The sequence below is a fragment of the Carcharhinus amblyrhynchos genome, chromosome 24 (assembly GCF_965287045.1).
Source record: "Carcharhinus amblyrhynchos chromosome 24, sCarAmb.v2.hapA, whole genome shotgun sequence".
In the NCBI taxonomy this organism is placed as follows: domain Eukaryota; kingdom Metazoa; phylum Chordata; class Chondrichthyes; order Carcharhiniformes; family Carcharhinidae; genus Carcharhinus; species Carcharhinus amblyrhynchos.
This window is the reverse complement of record NC_137347.1, coordinates 16,186,024-16,207,680: the sequence shown is the minus strand read 5'-3', so window position 1 is coordinate 16,207,680 and position 21,657 is coordinate 16,186,024. Positions and strand designations below refer to the sequence as shown.

Here is a 21,657-nt window from a genome sequence, read left to right as displayed (position 1 = left end):
AGGATAAAGTCTTGAGTTGGTGGTAGTGTTGTGAAATGGCAAAGTGAAAGGAAACCAAAACTCTAGCCAACCTTCTTGTGGAAGGGGAAATGTTTTTGCCCCTCCTGGTCTCTTAGCTTCTTGGTACCCTTCCTGCTGTGCTGCTCCAGAATATTGGGCAGAGTGTGCATGCCTTGTATCCATCAGAATTGCAGTTAGGACCCAACATACCTCATAGGTTGTCAATTTGCACATTAAATTGAAACATGTGGATCCTCTGGCCATCCAGAGAAAGGTCACTTTGAGCATAAAGGAGACAGAGTGCCGTCCTAAACAGAGTGGTAAGTCATTTTTAAGTTCCCAGCATCACAATTTAAAATACGACCCATAGTATTTTGTAATAGGACCAATCAATTGGGAGTATTTTGTGACTGTGTGCTATAACATAAATTGGGTGATAGTGAATTTGCAACTCCTGTTGTATCTATTCTGATTTGGCTTCAATTGAAATGAAGATCAGAAGGCATCTAAAATAGACTGCCAATTCACTACTACCCTTTTAATACTATCACACAAACCAAGATCTATCCCATGATGCAGGTTTACCAAATTCTTTTTGTTGTGATTAACAAAAGAAATGTCACTATCTGTTATGTACAATTAATCACAATTATTTGCAACTGATTAATGGTCCTGTTGGAACAGATCCCTCTTTACCTTAATTGTGACAGTTATAATTTTCTTTCTCTTTAGCATTACACAATGACTCATGTCAATATATCAGACCAGACATCAGTGACTGCCCGGCAAGTCAAGGAAAGCTCAAAAGGCAAACTGCGAGATCTGTGCCGACCCCATGGCTTCTCCATCTCAGGAAACAGGCCCTACTTTCAGAGAGTTCGCTGTCAAAAGTTTGGCCTCATCCCTAAAGCAATGATTCCGGTTAAAAAACCTGCTGCCAAAAAGGTTGTTGCTCTTAGTACAACTGCCAATGAGAGCGCTTGTTCTATCCTTGGATGCCCAAACCGTCATGGCAAGGACAATCATGTACGGTGGTTCGCTGTTATTCGAGAATCAGAAGCACACACAGCATCTTTGATGAGAGCTATACGGGTCACTAATCCTGGGTGGACACCAACATTCCATTCTAAAATATGTGGCCAGCATTTCTTTTCGGGGCAGATCTCATTTGTCCCAGGGTCTCCTGACTATGTTCCCCTTTTAAACATGAGTCCCACTTTTAGAATCATTACCAAGGACAGGAGTTCAGAAATTGAATGCAGAGGCAACCTTGATTCAGTTTCAATCGACAGCAAAGACCCATCCATTTGTCACTCAGTAAGTGAAGACAAAATTGTGAATCCACCGAATACTGAGGTACAAAACTTCAAGAGCCTTCATCTGCATCCTGCTCTGAAAACAAGACACAAGGTACTGTATGCTTCCATTGCCAGTTAGTGCTGCACAGTAATCCACACAAAATCAGAATTGTGGCAGTGCTGCGGGAGGGGAATGGAGTGGTGGAAAACAGTGGGGGGGAGGGAGCGGGGGGTGTGGATGGGGGTGACGTGGTTACTAGGGCCTCAAAGTAGGAAAGGTGGGAGGAGAGTGACTTAACTAGGTGGGACCAGAAATTTGCTTTTCAAGTGGCACGTTCAGATATAGATTAATTTGTGGTGGGTCAGGCCTCATGCCATCCAGTGGCAGGTTCCTACTTGTAATATCTTTATGAATGAATACTCGTCGTATTAAAACATTTTGCAACCACATCCTATCTTCATGACAAAGTCAGCAGCATATAAGAATCTTGTGACATCTGGTTCAGATTCGTTTAAAGGTTGCTCACAATAGCTGACTTGGTGTGGTTGCTTCTGAGGTCAGCAGTTTCCCTTGTGGCACAAGGGAGCAAAGCATGAGAATGGCAGCTTGCTTGGAGTCAGTAACGAAGAGGCAGTCATTGTGGCTAGCGATGGGCATGGGGTGTGGAATGGGGAATGAAAGATGGGAGGACTGGAAGAGGAATCCAAGGGTGGTGTCGGGGGTATGGAGGAGTGAAAATGTAAAGAGCCTGGCATGCCCTGAGTGTGGGAACAGTCAATCAAGGTAAGAAAATGAGGGGTCTAAAAAATGTCAGTACTATCCCCATGTAGGTTCATCTCAGGGTATTGGCTTGCAGAGTCCTTGCAGAGCTTTGAATTCACCTACAACATTTCAGTTATCTCTACTGAGAGTGATCTTTGACCTTGTCCTCTACAATGCATGGAGGAACAGCTTAGTCTGTACAATCAGCCAAGTCCGACTGATTGGTAAGTGCAACATTAAAGTTTATTTATTAGTCACACATTAACACTGCAATGAAGTTACTGTGAAAATTGTCTAGTCGCCACACTTGGCGCCTGTTTGGATACACAGAGAACTTAGCACGGCTAATGCACCTAATCAGTATGTCTTTTGCACTGTGGGAGGAATCCAGAGCACTCAGAGGAAACCCACGCAGACAGGGGAACAACATGCAGACTCCGCAGGATCAGCCACCCAAGCTGGAATTGAACCCGGGTCCCTGGCGTGGTGAGGCAGCAATGCAATCGGAAAGAATGAATGTTCAATAAAGAATGAACATAAAAACACAACATTGTTACTTCCAAAATAAAGAAATATTCCTAACTACCCTGTAACCGTAGAATCCCCACAGTGCAGAAAGAGGCCTTTCAGCACATTGAGTCTGCACCGACTCTCCAAAAATGCATCATTCCTCCCTCCACCTCCCATTCCCCATAACCTTGTGCATTTACCATGACATTCCCCTAACCCTCAATTCTTGGGACACTAAGGGGCAATTTAGCATGGCTAACCGACCTAACACCTTTGGACTGTGGGAGGAAACAGGAGCACCTGGAGGAAACCCACACAGATTGGGAGAATGTGCAGACTCCACACAGACAGTGACCCAAAGCCAAAATTGAACCCAGGTCCCTGGTGTGGTCAGGCAGCAGTGCTAACCACTGTGCCATGCCATACACCGGGACATTTAGCTCTCTGAATAAGATAGTCTCAACAAATAGCAATGCTGCACACATGAATAATGTGAAAGCAATGTCATGTCAAACATCTACAAATGAAATTTAAATGTAAAAAATACCTTTGTGCTCTCAGTAAGTCTTAAGTTAGCGATAGTTTTGTCCATGATGCAGAACCTTCCTCATTGTGCAGGAGCCTCTTTTATAGGCTGCCCATATCTGCTGCATTGTCAACTTACAGCAGCTTTCACTACTGAAAACCTTCCCCTGCCAATGACTGCACAGGTCTCCCATGCACACTGCTGGTACTTCACCTTTTAACTGAAATCACTTGGGAAACAACAAAAAGCAAGGGCCCAAAAAGGCATCCACTATCTATACCACTATTTGAAAAAGCATACCCTAGTTAAAATTGCACTAAACTGTGTGTGGAACTTTTTTTAAAATTTAAATTCCTGGTTTAGAAAGCAACAAAATCAATGTTTAGTGCTTTTTAACCCCTCACCCACCACCGTTTATATCAAAGTTTATACAATTGTTTTTCTCCATTTTTTTCTTCCTTTGTTAAAGCCGGTGACTGAGAATAATGAACAGTACTACCGAACTTGGTACCTCTCCCAAGTAACCATTCTTCATCTGTCACTGATCCGTGAATTTATTTGACTTAATACTGAACTTTCTACAGAGACCTTTGCTGGAATTTATGTATTTAGATGCACAATTGTGGGCCAAACAATAACAGATGAAATTTAATGTGGACAAGCACAGGGGAAGGAAAAATGGATAATAGACATTTTCACTCAAGTTGTTAAAATTGATGGATTTTCTAGAGGCCTCGGAGTCTGAATAAACTCGATGTTCCACAGATAGTAACAATGTAGAACATTAATCGATAAAGTCAGTGGAATGTTTAACTCATAGCCAGAACAGAATAATATGTCCGAGGAAGGTCTGATCAAACTGGAGAGTGTGTGGTCAACCCATATCTGGAGTGATGTGTGTGGTCTGCTGTTAGCTGATGGAGGCAATGCAGAGAAGAGCCATGAGATTTCTCACTTGACCTGAGTTTTCACTGGGAAAAAAACAAATTGACCCATTTTCTCATATCTCAGGCCCTTAACACCAGAGCAAAATGTTCAGCCAGGAGGTTAGAGTAGCACACGAAACTGATTTTAAAAATGATAAAAAGTAATCAGAGAACTTACTTGGTAAATTTTCTTCACACAAGCTGCTGATTCAGAGGCAAGAGTGCTAACACAAAGCCAATTAGGGTGATCCCATCGCTAATAGCAGTAGTAATTTACTCCTGCTGCACAAGTGTGACATTTTTTAGTATCCCACAGCAACAATTCTATGACTTCACAGGAAGAGGTTGCTAATTAACACTGAAATTTGGGGCAGATTTATGCAGAAACTCATGACTGCGCAGACTAGTTTCTTATAAGTCATGTATAGCTAGCTTACAGGGGAGACTTTTACCTTCACTGTTTGGGTTGGATTTGAAATTAGGTCCCAAGGAGAAAGGCCAGAATCTATTTCAGTGAGCTATCCTATCTCCCTAATTATGCAAAGCTGTTGCAGAGACTTTTTTCCCCTCCACTCTCTTTAGCTACCCCACAAAATGCATCATTCTCTGACTAAAAGAAAGAAGGAATCCCGTTTCAAATATCAGAAAAATATATTGACTGACTCATCTACATATTTTATCTCATTTTGTTCATCATGGGCAAGAGGATTACTTCCCAGATCATGAACCCGAACCCACATTTTAAAGTTTAGTGATACAGTCTATTTATCACACTAAGACACTGCACATCATTCAGTTTCAGTTTTTGATAATACCAGTGTGAGTCCAACCTGATCATGGTCTTGTGCAAAGCCCCCAGCAAAACATCAAGTTGAGACCTGGTTTCTATCTTATTTTCCCTTTCAGCCCCTTTAAAATAAATGGGAAATTGTGCTTGTGGTTCGAAAGATGAGGAATATGAAAATTATTTCTAGCCTGTGTTTCCTTCTTTAACTTTTCTCTGCGTCATGATTCTAGTTATCGGATAAGACTTCTTGTGAGGACTGCATGTCCTGGACACTTTTACTTGAAATGTGGGCTCTGAACCTAAGGCATTTTCTGTTTTAGGAAGTGTGTTGCAATTATTACCAATGATGAATCCCTAGATGGTGAATAGGTTAAACACACCTCATTGTGTGACATTGTTCCAAACACAACTACAGCACAAAAGTATTACTTGTGTCTTCCCGGCTATTCTTTCCTGTCCTTTGTCCAGTCTTGTTTCAACTTTCCCATCTGATGATACATTATCTAGTTCTCTCCTTTTTCTTGCCAATATTAAGCTAGCAGGTAAGTGATTGGCTGGTGACTGGTAAGTAGGTTTCCTTTCTTTTTTCTCCTTTTTTGTCTTGACATTGTAGTTGTTGCAAGTTAATTTAGGGGTTAAATCATAGCAGGAGATCCCAGAACTGTGTCATGCTCCTCTTATGCGAGGTGGGAATTCAGGGATTCTTCCGGTGTCCCTGGTTTCTTCACATGCAAGAAGTTTGTCCAACTGCAGCTCTTGTTAGACCGCTTGACAGCTCTGGAGCTGTGGATGGATTCACTTTGGAGCATCTAATGCTGAGAAAGTTGTGGATAGCACATCTGTGAGTTGATCACACCGCAGATAAAAAAAATTACTGAGGGAGATAGGAAATGGGTAATCATCAGACAGAGGAAGAGTAGGAAGGCAGTGCAGGGGTCTCTTGCAGTTATCTCCTTACAAAACAGATGTACTGTTTTGGATACTGTTGGGGGAGATGGCTCATCAGGGGAAGATAGCAGAAGCCAGAGAGGTGGATACTCAACGAGTCCTGATGCACCAGTCGCTGAAAGTAAGCATGCAGGTACAGCAGGCAATAAAGAAGGCAAATGGTGTATTCGCCTTCATAGCAAGAGGATTTGAGTATAGGGATAGGGATGTTTTGTTGCAATTGTATAGGGCATTGGTAAAGCCACACATGGAGTACAGGTTCATAGCTCCTTGAAAGTGGAATCACAGGTGGACAAGGTGTGAAGAAGCTTTCGGCATGCTTGGTGTCACTGGTCAGAACATTGAATACAGGAGTTGGGACATATTGTTGAATTTGTACAAGATAATGGTAAGGCCACACTTGGAATATTGTATATAGTTCTGGCCACCCTGTTATGGAAAGGGTATTATTAAACCAGAAAGAGTGCAGAAAAGACTTACTAGAATGCTACCGGGACTTGATGATTTGAGTTATAAGGAGAAACTTGAGCGTAGGAGGCTTAGGAGTGATCATATAGAAGTCTATAAAATAATGAGGGGCATAGATCAGTTAGATAGTCAATATCTTTTCCCAAAGGTAGGGGAGTCTAAAACTAGAGGGCATAGGTTTAAGTGTGAGGGAAGAGATACAAAAAGGTTCAGAAGGGCACATTTTTCACTCTGGGAGTGATGTCTGGAAAGAGCTGTCAGCGGTAATAATAGAGGCGGGTACAATTTTGTCTTTTGAAAAGCATTTAGACAGTTACATGGGTAAACTGAGTATAGAGGGATATGGGCCAAATTTGGGCAATTGGGACTAGCTTAGTGGTTAAAAACTGGGCAGCATGGACAAGTTGGGCCAAAGGGCCTGTTTGCTTCTGTAAACCTCTGAGTCTAATATTCATCTTAACCCCATCCTCTCCTGAAAGCGAGTGCATCTATCGAAGGCATAACTCTATGACCCAGTCACTCTTTCAGTATCTTGTTCAAGTGACCATTACTCATTGATGACCGTAACAGCCGAAGTGGATCCTGTCGTCACCTAATATGAATGCACACTCTCAGAAGCAATTGATGCTTGGCAATTAGAAGTCAGGATTCTAATCATTATTCCTTCCACAAGTCCAAAACAAGTTGCAGTTGGCCTTTCTGTGCTTGTAGATTTTAGCTGCTCAATGATTAGAATCATTGAGCCAACCTGGGAGACTGAGCCATCTCTCACTTGACATGTTTTTCTCCTCCATACCCGATCCCGTTGGACTTTAAAATCTCCTCCCAATTAAAATATGTTCGAGAGAGGAAGAAAGAATGTAAGCAGGGCAAAAAACATCCATGGCTTTAACAAAGTTAAAAACAACGTAACGACAAAAACCAAGATATACCACACTGCAAAGATCAGTGGCATGCTGGATGATTGGGAAACTTTGAAAGATCAACAAAGGGTTACTAATAAAGAGAGCAAAGAATTATGAAATTCAGCAATTTATAATTTTATCAAATTATAAATTATTAAAGAAAACTAGCATAAACTGTGAAAAAGGATAGCAAAAGCTTCTATAAGTATATAAAAGGGAAGAGAGTCGCAAATGTGAATATTGATCCCTTGGAGGATGAGACTGGGGAGTTAATAGTTGGGAACACAGAAATGGCGGAGAAGCTAAATTAATATTTTGCCTCAGTTTTCACGGTGGAGGACACTAATACCATCCCAATAGTAACAGGTAATGCAGAGGGAATAGAAAGGGGGGAATTTAGAAAAATCATCATCATTATAGTGGCAGTAGTGTAGGGAAATGTATATGTGTAGGGAAATGTATATGTGTAGGGAAATGTATATGTGTAGGGAAATAGTGTTCAACGAACTATTGGAATGGAAGGCAGACAATTCCCTAGGGCCTACATCCTGGGGTGTGAAAGGAAGTGGCAGTGGAGATAGTGGATCCAAAATACCCTGGATGCAGGAAAGGTTCCAGTGGATTGGAAAAATGCTAATGTAATATCCTTATTCAAAAAGAGACGGAGGCAGAAAGTAGGAAACTATACGAGTTTGTTTCATAAATGTTAAGGGAAAATCGTTTTGACTAATTTGCTAGAATTCTTTGAAGGCGTATCAAACCAAATGGATAGTGGAGATCCTGTAGATGTCGTATATCTGGACTTCAGGAAAGCATTTGATAAGATGCCGCACAGAAGGTAAATACACAATATAAGATCACCTGGCTTAGGGGTAATTTATTTGCTTGGTTAGAAGACTAGCTAACTGACAGAAAACAGAGAGTCAGGATAAATGGGTCTTTCTCTGGTTGGTAGAAAGTAACTAGTGGGGTGCCAAAGGCCTTAACTATTTGCAATCAAAATATTAACAACTTGGACACAGGAATAGAAGGACCTATAGCAAAATTTGCAGGTGACACTAAAACAGGCGGGATAGTAAGTTGCAATAAGGAAATAAGAAATTAATAAATGGATAGGTTGGGTGAGTGGGCCAAAATATGGCAAATTGAGTTTAATGTGGATAAGTGTGAAGTTATCCATTTTGCTTGGAAAAATAGAACGCCAATTTATTGTCTAAATGGACAAATACTTTGGGGTGCTTAGGTGCAGAGAGATCTGTGTCTCCTTGTGCATGAGTCACAAAAAACTGTATGCAGATACAACAGATAATAAGGAAAGCAAATGGAATTTTGGCCTTTATAGCTGAAGGAACAGAGAATAACAGTAAGGGAGTGTTTCTACAACTATACAAGGCATTGATAAGACCACACGTGGCGTACTTTGTACCGTTTTGGTCCCCTTATTTGAGAAAGGATATAGCAGCATTACAGGTAGTTCAGAGGAGGTTGACAGGATTGATTCCAGAGATGAAGGGTTTGACTTATAAAGAGAGATTGAACAGTTTAGGGCCTTGGTCTCAAAAGTTTAAAAGAATGGGAGCAAGTCTAATTTAGGTATGTAGATGATAAAAGAATTGATAAAGTACATGTTGAATGGATGCTTCCTCTTATACGGCAATCTAGGTCAACATAGAAAATAGGAGTAGGTCACTCAGTGCATCAAGCCTACACCACCATTCAATATGATCATTATTGATCATGTATTTTCAATATCTCACTCCCTCTTTCTCTCCATATCCCTTGATCTCTTTAACCACAAAGGCCACATCCATCTCCCTCTTGAACATACCTAATGAACTGGCTTGAACAGCTTTCTGTGGTAGAGAATTTCACAGGTTAACAATTCTCTGAGTGAAGACGTTCTTCCTCATCTCAGTCCTGAATGGCTTACCCCTTATTCTTAGACTGTAATCCCGAGTTCTGCACTTACCCAAAATTGGGAACATTCTTTGTGCATCTAGCCTGTCCAGTCCCATTAAGATTTTATATGTTTCTATGAGGTCCCCTCTCATTCTTCTAGATTCCAGTGAGTGCAAGCCCAGTTAATCCAGTCTCTCTTCTTATATCAGTTTTGTCATTCCATGAATCAGTCTGGTGAACCTTCGCTGGACTTTGTCAATAGCAAGCATGTCCCTCCTCAGACTAGGAGACCAAAACTGCACACAATACTGAAGGTGTGGCCTCACCAAGACCTTGTATATCTGCAGCAAGCCATCCAAACTCCTATACTCAAATCCTCTTGCTACGAAGGCCAGTATGCCATTAACTTTCTTCACCGCCTGCTGTAACTGCATGCCAACCTTCAGCGACTGTTCCACCATGACACCCAGTCATGTTGCACTTGCCCTTTTCCTGAACTGCCATTTAGATAAGAATCTTTCTTCCTATTTTTGCCACCAAAGTGGATAACCTCACATTTATTCACATTATATTGCATTTGCCAAGTATTTTGCCTACTCAGCCAGCATGTCCAAGTCACCCTGCAGCCTCTTAGCATCCTTCTCACAGCACATACTGCCACCCAGCTTAGTGTCACCTACAAATTTGGAGATATTGCATTTACTTCCTTAGTCCAAATCATTAATGTATATTGTGAATAGCTGGGATCTCAGCACTGAACCCAATATTATCCCACCAGTCACATTCTGAAAAGGACCCGTTTATTCCCACTCTCTGCTTCCTTGTCAGCCAACCAGTTCTCTATCCACATCAATACATTACCCCAATACCATGAGCATTAATTTTGCTCACTAATCTCTTGTGTGGGATCTTGTCAAAAGCCTTTTGAAAGTCCAGATACACAACATCCACTGGTTCACCCTTGTCCACTCTACTGGTCATATCCTCAAAAAATTCCAGAAGATTTGTCTTTAGTGAACCCATGCTGACTTGGACTGATCTGACACCGCTTTCCAAATGCTCAGTTATTACATCCTTAATAATTGACTCCAATATTTTCCCTACCACCGATGTCAGGCTAACTGGTTTATAATTCCCTATTTTCTCTCTCCCTCCTTTTTTAAAAACTGGGGCTACATTAGCTACCCTCCAGTCCATTGGAACTCTTCCAGTGTCTATAGAATGCTGGAAAATGATCACCAACGTATGCACTATTTCTAGGGCCACTACCTCCTTGAGTACTCTGAGATATAGAGCATGAAGCCCTGGGGACTTATCGGGTTTTAATCCCAGCAATTTCCCCAATACAATTTCCTGAGTAATAAGGATTTCCTTCAGTTCCTCCTTCATGCTAGACCCTCTGTCCCCCCCGTATTTCTGGAAGGTTATTTGGGTCCTCTTTCGTGAAGACAGATCCAAAGTATGCAAAGAGGTCATAGTTTCAGGATAAGGGATAGCAAATTTAAAACAGAGATGAAGAGAAACTAATTATCCCAAGGGGTGATGAATCTGTGGAATTCACTACCACAGAGTGCGGTGAATTCCGGGACATTGTGTTAATAGAAGGGGGAGATAGATTTTTAACTAGTAATGGGTTGAAGGGTTATGGAGAATGGGCGGGAAAGTGGAGTTGAGGCTGAGGCAAGATGAGCCATGATCATTTTGAATGGCTGAGTAGGCTCGAGGGGTTGAAGTGACTACTCCTGTTCTTGGTTCTTAAGTTCTTAAGCTGCTTTACTCAGTTCTGTTCCACTAACACAATTGATATTAACGGTGTTGGGTTGTCCACTCTTTGAAACCTCTGGTCTTCGTACCAACTGTCTTCATCTTCACAATGTTGATCTTTGAACTTCAGCAGTCAAAATGCTGCAGTTTCATTTCAATGCCAAACTGGTAGATAGGAAAAAGTTGGAGCAAGTGCAACAGATCACTGTGCAGAGATATACCATCCATTCCAAACCACAAAAAGAAAATAGCCGTCAAAACCTATGCACTTTCACACACACAGCTGACACTGAGTGAAATACAGAGAGGATGATCACTTCATACATCCCTGCAGGCACTTAGGCAGAAAATGGCACTGATTTTTGGTTACAGGCTGCTTGAGTTCATTGAGCTGCAGTGAATTGTGACTGATGTTTTCAATTGACTGTCCAGAAGGAAGTCTCTCTCCCTCTCACTAAATCTGTGATGGTACAAAAAAAATCTTTTTTGGATTTAATTAGCTCACAAGGAGTGTTCCACCCACATCAACTGAAAACAAAAATTGCTGATTGGCAGAAGCACTTATTTAGTGATGTAACAATTTACTGATTGACTCCTGTGGTTTTACAAAGAACACAAAAAATAGTTAGGCTATCTGCATTGGTCAGTTGTGGTTTTGTGGACGAGTGATTCACCTCAAGACTTCTCAAAGCCATTCCATTACCAACAAGATTCAAGTTGGGTTTGTGATATTTTTGCCCAGATCAATGTGGTTCCTTAAACACAAAGGGGACGATCTTCCTGGCTCGTGATTGCCGATTAGATCACGAGAGGTGCGGAAAATCGGGTTCATCTCTCGTGATCTTACTGGCACTGTAATTTAAATATTACAAGTGAGCCTGGGATACTATCATCCGGGCTCATTTGCATTAAAGGCCTCACTGGTGGAGGTAATCACCGGCGAGGATCGAGTATGGTCCCCATTGCCGGTGGGACTGGAGGCCATTGATGCCCATAGGTGAGGGACAGGGGAAGGCAGTGGCCCTAGGGCAGTGGCACCCCAACACTGTCAGTCTGGCACCCTGGCACTGCCAACCTGGTACTGCCTATCAGGCACCCTGGCACTGCCCATTTGGCACCAGGCAGTGCCAAGGGGAAGGGTGTGAAGGGGAGAGGGAGGGACATGAAGGGGGAAGGGCCCAAGGTGGGGAGGGCAGGGGGGAGCTGTGCACCCTGCAATTGGGAATGGGTGTGTGATATTCAAGGTGGTTGATATCTGGAGTGAGAAATTTCAAGTGTACTGACTACATTTAAAAGTACGTTGAGAGATCGATGCTTGCGCAATGGAGCCCTCTAGTGTGAGCAGCTGGCTTTCTGGTGAGAACACACTCCATCCACTCCCTTTACTGGCGTGAATAACACTTTACCTCTTTTTTGGACTAATGGCCATAAGATTCCACCTGAGAGTTCGCTGAAAAATGGGTACAACTCTCTCCTGTTTTCACACTCGTTCAGCACTTTGAATTTTTTTGGTAAGGTCGTCCCCAAAGGAAATTAAACACCATCCAGGTAAAACGGACCACGTGTTCAAAATTTTATTCCCAAACTTTTCAAACTATGGAATCCTTAGTGACCTCCCAAGAACATCTGAGAACCCCAAGCATTCTCATAATGTCAGTACCCCTTTTTTGCCATGAAATATGTGCAAACACAAATATCAAATGTAAACAAGTCTTTTCCAGCCATATCTATGCACATATCACCAATAAAACATTATTAACAACTGAAGGCTGATTTACCTGTTGTCTTCAGTGTGAGGAATGATGCTGACTCACTTGCACACACATCCGCCTGATGTCAAGAGTAATGTTGGAGAGCTGGATTTTAATCTCAGGTGTGGCATTCAGTCTGTTTTTTTCATATATCGGGAGAAACCACTTTCACACAAATATGTTGCGGCAAAAGGAAGAAGCTCACAAACTATTCTCTTTGCCCACATTAGGATACTCGTGCATTAAGCCGCTACAAAAACTCATCAACGATAGTGCAATGAAGCGTTGATTCAGTGTGGAGTCAGAAGTCGGGTCAGTCAGGCTCTCCTAATCATGTACTGATAAGCCATCTGGTCAGATGGTCAGTGCAAACGGTTTGCAAACCCACATATTGTGCTCGTCTGATGCAGGGAGGTATTCCAACAAAGAAGAGTGCAAGCCACAAAGATGCTATGTAATGTCCCTGAAAATATTCTTCTCGGGGGTGGAATTCACTTCAGAGAGAAAGCATTTCAATATGGGAAAGATGTTGAATGCATAAAGTCTAGAAGCACAATTTCCTCAACAGCGATGAAATCTTATTTCTTGCAGTGAAGACAGTAATATCCCTGCCTCTGAGTGACAGGTTCACTTCATTTGGCCTTGTAAAGATATCTGCGAGATATACAAGTTTCAGAAGTCATGGAGTACTAGTCAGCAACTCTGAGAATTGACATTTCTGATCTACACAAAATACCAAGACTTCATGACGAAGCTTAAAAAGTCGCACAAATACTTTGCCTCCAGATAGCCACCTCACCTTTGCACGCTCGCTGTAAGTTCATGACCCATTTTGTCGCAAAGAATTTTAAACAGTCTCAATTTCACTGGATAAGCTTTAATGCTGTTGATAATTTGAACTGCTCCATTGAGTATATTTTTTAAGAGGTGCAGGCATCTTCTTAACAGTGAGTGCATGCCTGTAAAAGACACCGAATGCTTGTGCAGCGTGGTGCTATAGCTTTGATCCGCTCTACAACACCTGCTGTCTTCCTGACCATTGCCCTGGTGCCATCAGTGCATACATCTCCCAACTAATTCCATTTCTTTCCATGAAGTTTTTGGCGCAGTTGAATATTTGTTCACCAGTGGTGTTGCTCTGCAGGGGGTCACAAAGCAGCATGTCCTCCTCAATAACGTCACTGAAAACGTAGCTTGTAAATACAAGCAATACTGCAAGCCCGACATGTCAGTGGACTCACCAAACTGCAATGAATAAATGCTGCACAGCATTTAAGACAAGGGACCAGCTGATTTTCAATGTCATTAGCAAGATCTGGAATCTGGCAGCCGACAGTCTTGTTGCAGAGCTAGAGTCACAGACATATACAGCATGGAAACAGATCCTTCAGCCCAAATCGTCCATACACACTAGGTTTTCTAAACTGGACTAGTTTCATCTGCATGTGGTTGGCCAATTTTTCTCTAAAGGCCTCAATCTTTCAACTTGCTGCCTCATCTACCATGGACAAATTACAATGTCTTTGGCATGAGACTTCATCAAGATTTCGCCAATTGTATGGGCTTCTTCCACAAGTGTGATGTGGTAACTTACTGTACAGGATGCCTCAGTTGCATTCTCATTATCAGTCTTCGCTAATCCTACCATCCATCATGGATTTACTGCTCATCAGGGAAAAAAATTTTCTCCTGAAGAAACTTTATGTCCTGATTCTTATTTGAGGATAATTTGTTTCCAAATGTCTTCAGAGTTTAGTTGGCACCATTAAACTGTTGTGTAATATTTTGCAGCATACAACACATGTGCTTCAGGTGTATCCTGGTCTCCAGCATGAATGAATCCTAAGGACAGAAAGCTCTCATCAATCCTACACATATTTCCTGCTGCTACTTCAATTGATGTGGGTAGTGAGTGGTACACCCCGATTGTTTGCCAGCGATGGCTTGAAGTGGTCCATCTTCATCACTTGTTTTCCACTTCCTTGAGTTGCCCTTGTTTAGCCACCAATTCATTGATGAGTAGCACACCCCAATTAGCACTAGTGAGTGATGAGATACTACTACACAGAGTGAGGCACTCAGAGCCTGTGATTTTTGGAGATAGGAAGAGGCAAACAGTCGCAAATATGTTTGTCAGCTGCATAGGCCCCTCGCATTGCCCGCACTGGTTAAGCCCCTTAACAATAACGCCTCTATTCCAAAATAGTACACACCTGCGCTGCCCCTCTTGTCCTCATCACTCCTCTGGTTCTCACTTCACTGCACTGCGTCCCTGGTGTGTAGCTGCCTTCTCACTGCTTTGCCACTGCCTTGCCTCCTCCTCACTGCTGCCTGTGTGCCAAGCCTCTGCCTCTCCTTGCCATCGATTCTCCTCATCACTGATGCCATCGCTGCCTCTCCTTGCCACTGCCATCTCTCCTTGCGACTGCTGCCACCACCTCTCCCTGATGCTGCCTCTCCCTGCCACTGTCACCTGTCCTGGCTGCCTTGCTTTACCACTGCTGCCACCTCTGCCTTTCAAAGGCTTCTTGCTGCCTATTCTCTGCGTCTGACTAGCTTGTCTCCTACCTCAGCTTTGATTTTCGCTGTTGGCCATGGGCTTTTATTCCCAGCAATAGTGAGATCAAATAAATTAGGTGGGTCAATCAGAGCAAAGCCTCTCGGAGCACTGGTCGGCATATCAGCATCCAGTGCTCCAAAAGGTCTTGCTCTGATTAGCCTATTTGATTTCTCAAATTCTTTCTAAACTTTGCATGTTTGAACCAGCATTTGCTGGTCACTTGGCAGCTGCCATTTTTGTGGGCCCCTGGAGACCCTTCACAGATCCAGTTTGGGAAGACTGCAGTTTATCAATATATACTGTGGCATACTGTGCCTGCAGTGTGAATTATCTACAGGATTGCACTGCAGAAAGTCACAGAGGTTTCTTCGACAAAATCCCTCAAACCCAAGACTTCTACCACCCAGAAGACCAAGGACAGCAGATGTTTAGGTACAACTCTTCCGAGTCACTCCCTTCCAAGTCTCACATCACTGTTCCTCCATTGTCACTGGGTGAAAATCCTGGACTTTCCCACTGAACAGCACCATGGCAATAACTTAACACCACGTAGACCACAATTGTTTGAAAGAAGATTCATCTCCACTTTCTCAAGTGCAACTAGAGATAGGCAACAAATACTGACCAATGGCACCAATGTCTCAAAGAATGATTTTAAAAAATGGTAAGATTTTTAATTTGATTTGATTTGATTTATTGCTGTCACATGTTATTAACATACAGTGAAAAGTATTGTTTCTTGTGTGCTATACATGCAAAACATAACTTTCATAGAGAAGGAAACAAGACAGTGCAGAATGTAGTGTTACAGTCATAGCTAGAGAGTAGAGAAAGATCAGCTTAATACAAGGTAAGTCCATTCACAAGTCTGACAGCAGCAGAGAAGAAGCTATTCTTGAGTCAGTTGGCATGTGGCCTCAGACTTTTGTATCTTTTTCCCGAAGGAAGAAAGTGGAAGAGAGAATGACCGGGGAATGTGGGGTCCTTAATTATGCTGGCTGCTTTGCCGAGGCAGCAGATAATGTAGACAGCGTCAATGGATGGGGGGCTGGGAGGTGGACATAGGGCAGCTGCCAAAGTGGTCCTTTGGCTACAGCTGACTAGTACAGCAGTCAGCTTCCAGGCATGTGGTGAAAAGAGAATTTCTGGAGGGTGCATTGGGAAAGAAAGGGGTCTCCAGGGCAGGGGAGGCTGCAATTATCTTTGTGGAACCCATAGAAACAAATACCTAGAAGGCAAATTTCTTTACACAGAGGGTGATGGGAGGTGGATACTTGGAACTCGCTGCAGGGGGAGGTACTGAAAGCAGGTACGATAGTGTCTTTTGAACAAATACATGAAAAGAGACATCTGGACAAATACATGAATAGGATGGGAAGGTAGGGGGTTTTAGTTCAGTCGGGCAGCATGGTCGGTGCAGGTTTGGAGGGCCAAAGGGCCTGTTCCTGTGCTGTAATTTTCTTTGTTCTTTGTTCTAACCGTAACATGAACAGCTTTTTGGATGGTGGAGAGAAAGGAGGGTTAAAGAGTTCCAGAATTCCACCAGCCTTTTAAAATTATGTTCCCTTGCTTTGCATTTTCACTTGGAAAGGAAATAATTTTATTCCGGCAAGGTTTTCCCGTGGGCTTCGGGATTCTGATCTTGAGACCAAATGGGACTGGCACGCCCGCACTTACTGGGAGTCAGAGTGGTGAAGCTATCTTCCTGGAGGCAGCCTTCTAATTGACCACCTCCATACTTGCCGTCTTAACAAACAAGGAAGGCAGGCTCCCAAAGCTGTCAGCCCAGTCAAGGAGCTTGACAACCTGGGCAGCCCCACCAGGAGAGGTGGGCACTGCTGGTGCAGGTAAGGGAAAAGGAAGGTGCCTCAAGACCAGAGGTGTACAAATAATGAGAGGTTTCAGAGAGGGAAAAGCAGCAGGCTCCAGGATTGAAGGGGAAGCTCCTCCAATTGGATTGTTGGGGCAGTAGGGGATGCCTTTCCCACACATGGCTTCCTCTTTGGGGAATGCAGCCTCTGGCTCTGATTGCTCCCCAACTGTTTGCAGGGAGGTCATCACCATGGAGATGATGGCTTCATTAAAATGGCCAGGTGTTTCATTGAATTGGAAAATGGATCTGTGGTATTTATGTGAAGAGAGCAGGATATTTATTTTCCAAAAGCCAGATAAATAAACTTAATTCAATGGGCAGCAATTTCTGCTCCAGAGACTAAATGCAGTGGCAGGTGGGATTAGTGGCGAATTTCCTTTTGATCAGTGAGTTCAGTTCTCATGTCAGATTTTCTGCTTGAAACCTCATTCATTATCCATTGGCAAGTTGCTTGTTGAATCATGGGGCGGGTCGTGCATTGTTTCGTCTGCCTACTGTCTCCTCATCAGGTTAAAGTTTCTGACATCATATTTAAATGGCACTTGAACATACACACACACATATATTACTCTGTGCAGCCCAGCTGCAGGGTCAGAAGTTCTGGAGGTGACCCCAAGCAACAAGAGCATGCCACAACTTCCTGGAGGCTTTAATTAGAGGTGTCTCTTTGTCCCAGCGATGGATCCAGCATGTCTATCAACCTCACCTCACTGACCTGGGAGGCAGTTGTGAAGGAGGTCAGCTCCCCAGATAACTACCAGAGAAATGCTATTCAGTGCAGGAAGAGGATGAACGATCTTATCTGCACTGCCAGGGTAAGTCAACCTTCAGCTCTCTTCAACTTCACATCATCAGAATGGCACTATGCATTCAGTGGCACACAGGTCAGGGTTTCACACAATAGTAATGGGGGACGTGCCGGCATTGAAAGTCGATTCATCAGTATCATGCTGCACAATCAGCATTTAACTGGGATATGGGGGTGGTGGGGGGGTGGGGGGTGTAGAGAGTGGTTCAACAGTAGAACCTCTGCACCATCACTTCATATCCCATACTCTTTCATGCAGTCAAAGATTTCACACAAGAGGGAGAGTTCCCAGACTGGAGGAGGGATGGCAACATCCAAGAACTCTCCAAATTCGAGGAGGATGCTGTCAAGTTGGCAGAGAAGGACAGAGATCACTCCATGTAATGAAGGTGATATCGGCCTCTCCCAGCAAGGCAGTATGGATGAGCCCTCTGTGAGTTGATCACATTCTGACATTCACAGTGAGTGACATGTAATGTATTCAGGTCATTTATGAACTAAATCTATCTTCTCTCTCTTATAGGCAACAGCAGGTCCAGACTGACCAGCACATAAGCCCCAAGCCCCAGGCCACCTCAGAAGAAGATGATAAGGAGACAATTGAAGAAGATTTTGATTTCATTTGATTTATTGTCACATTTTTTAGTGTGCAGTGAAAAGTATTGTATCTTGCACGCTATACAGACAAAGCATACTGGAAAGAGAAGGAAAGGGGAAGATGCAGAATGTGGAATTATAGTCACAGTTAGGGTGTAGAAAAAGATCAACAATATAAGGTGGGTCCATTCAAAAGTCTGATGGCAGCAGGGAAGAAGCTATTCTTGAGTCGGTACTTGACCTCAGACTTTTGTATTTTTTTTCTGAAGGAAGAAGGTGGAACACAGTATGTCCAGGGTGCATGGGATCCTTGATTATGCTGGTTGCTTTTCCGAGACAGCGGGAAGTGTAGACAGAGTCAATGGATGGGAGGTTGGTTTGCATGATGGACTGGACTTCATAGTTTCATGTGGCCTTGGGTAGAGCACGTGCTATACCAAGCTTTAATACAACAAGAATGCTTTTATGATGCATCTGTAAGGTTGGTGAGAGTCATAGCAGAAATTCCAAATTTCCTTAGTATCCTGAAAAAGTAGATGTGTTGATGGGCTTTCTTAAATATAGTGTCAGTGTGGAAGGACTTGGACAGGTTTTTGATGATCTGGACACCTAGAAATTTTTTTACTTCACCCCTGTTGATGTATACAGGATCATGTCCTCCACTACGATTCATGAAGTCACAACTTTTACCTCATTCTCCACCAGTGCAGAGACACATAGCCCAGTGTGTCATCAATCTAGCTTAGGTTTGGGGCGTCACATTCTGGGGAACACCTCATGTCTTCACAGCATATGGATGCAGTTATAACCCAGGTCTCAGGCATTTGGAGGACTGCTGGAACAATTCAGACAATAAGCCTCTGGAAGTGACATCACAAACATGCAGGAGATGCAAAGACAGGCAGCGGAACATCAAAACAGAATCATGAAAGGCAGTCAACAGACTAGATTGAAGGATGGTGGAGTCCATCTGCGTTCTGTCTGATTTGTGGCTTCAACATGCAGGCACCTCAAGGTCTCCATGAGAAGGGTTACCACGCATCATCAAATAGTTGTCCATCATCAAATAGTTGTCTTTATTATTTGTGCGAAAGCACAAGACCTGCAGCCATGGCAGTCTCTCCAGCCATGTGCATACCTTGGTGGCAGCAAAAATGTCTCATTCAGGAGGCCATGACTGCTTCAACTCCAACTGATGCAGGCTTGGCGTTGATGTGCTGCCTTTCATTTCCCGGAATGGCTATATACCGCTTAGGCTGCTGACTGTTCCAAAGGTTGGAGGTCAAGGACCAGTGCTGGCGTTTCTCTTAATGTTAGCGATTGTAAAGACCTTTCAGATCATTGGCATGCGACTGAGGGACAGAAGCAATGTTCTTGGGTACTACCCTTGCTTGCACGTTGTTCCTTCTGGCTATGACTGTGTTACAGACGTGTCTTCTGCACCTTATGGCTTTCATTGGATCCTTATATGGAAGCTCCCCATCATCACTCTTTTCAGGTTCCTGCCCTTCCATATTTTCATTGTCTGAGAAGTTCTCAGTCTCCTCCATGTTTCCCTCAGGCAAGTGATCGCCCCTTTGAAATGCCAAGCTGTGCAGGACGCAACAGACCATGATGATGTGGAATACCCTCTCTGGAGAGCACTGCAGAGCAGGAAGAGGATGAATGATCTTACCTGTACCACCAAGGGAAGTCAATCCTGAAGTGATTGTGGAAAGAGTGTGCAATACAGGCACATCTTCAGGATGCCAATGGTCTGGTCTATGATGGATCTTATTGAAGCATTGGGGCATTATATCTTTCCTCCAAGGCATTTTGGAGATGATGCATTTGTGTCATTAGCCATCATTTCAGTGGGTACCTCTGATCACCAAGCAGCCATTTTGTAAGCATCACAATCCTTCATATATAACTTTCTGACCCGCAGCCCCCAGGGTTATAAAAGTGAAAGTCATGATCACACTTCCAGCTAGTTGGCTGGCGCTAAAAACGCTTGCTGTGAGTAACCCCTTTTATCCCCTTCAGTCAAACCCCAGTTAAGAGATGATAGTACATTGTAGGTGTGAATTTTTCAATATTTTTCCAACCAAGATGTGAATTTTTCAACATTTCCCACCAAAAATGTGAATTTTCAATTTTTTTTCTGCCAGAAAATTGCAGTAGGGGCAATACAGTGGTTAGCACTGCTGCCTCACAGCGCCAGGGACCTGGGTTCAATTTCAGGCTTAGGTCACTGTCTATGTGGAGTTTGCATGTTCTCCCTGTGTCTGTGTGGGTTTCCTCCAGGTGCTCCAGTTTCCTCTCTCAGTCCGAAAATGTGCATGTTAGATGGACTGGCCATGCTAAATTGCCCCTTATTGACCAATGATGCGCAGGTTAGGTGGATTGGCCCTGCTAAGTTGTCCCTGAGTGTCCAAAGATGTGCAGGGCAGGTGGGTTAGCCATGCTAAGTTGACCCTTAGTGTCCAAAGATTTGTGTGTTAGGTGCATTGGCCATGCTAAATTGCCCCTTAGTGTTCCAGGATGCGTAGGTCAGAGGGATTAGTAGGGTAAATATGTGAGGTTATGGGGATAGGGCCTGGGGTGGGATTGTTGACGGTGCAATCTTGATGGGCTAAACAGCCTCCTTCTGCAATATAGGGGTCCTATGATAATATTAGAGGAAGCTGGGAGTGCCTCAGGATGTATGAATCCTGAGAACACCCAGCATACCTGACACAAACATGCATGATGCGCTTGTGATGGTTGGACACCAGCTGAACATTTGGTGAGTGGAACCCTTTCCTGTTAATGAACATCAGGGATTGCTGCCATGGAGGTCTCAAATCCACATGATTTGATTGCAGCAAGTACTCCAGGGAAGCTAGAGATGGCGACAAAACCCTGGAACTGGCAGCCTGGTGAGCTTCAATCCAGATTGAACTTTATATAATGATGAGTCTTACTGTAGAGAGCATCTGCCACCTCCCTAGCAATTTATGTGTTGAGGACTGAGAAATGCCACATAGGTCCCCTGTGCATCCCTGGAACAAGCCGCAGTAAAAACTGATTGTGGTGGTGACCTTCAGGGGCACTCGCAGGGAATGCTCTCCAGTCTGTGCAGCACATTGGCTCTTTTTGCAGAAAGTGGCAAATATGAGCCACCATACCTCCTGACAGTGTAGACATGTGTAGTTGTCTCTTGTTCATCTCCAAAGAGGCATGTTCAATTGACCCTTGTGGGGTGGGCCTGACCTCTTCATTCTCAAGGTCTTGCTGGGGCTCCACTGGACCA

General features: G+C 43.4%; 1 protein-coding gene across 3 annotated transcripts in view; it reads left to right on the top strand.

The window, feature by feature from the left end:
- The window catches only part of zmym4.1 (zinc finger MYM-type containing 4, tandem duplicate 1), a 185,147-nt gene that overhangs the window by 38,961 nt on the left and 124,529 nt on the right, over positions 1–21,657 (top strand). For all 3 annotated transcript variants that reach the window (XM_080211717.1, XM_080211720.1, XM_080211716.1), the window contains exon 3: positions 733–1,410. In XM_080211717.1, coding sequence (XP_080067843.1) covers positions 733–1,410 — 678 coding nt within the window. The remainder of the gene's footprint in view (positions 1–732; positions 1,411–21,657) is intronic.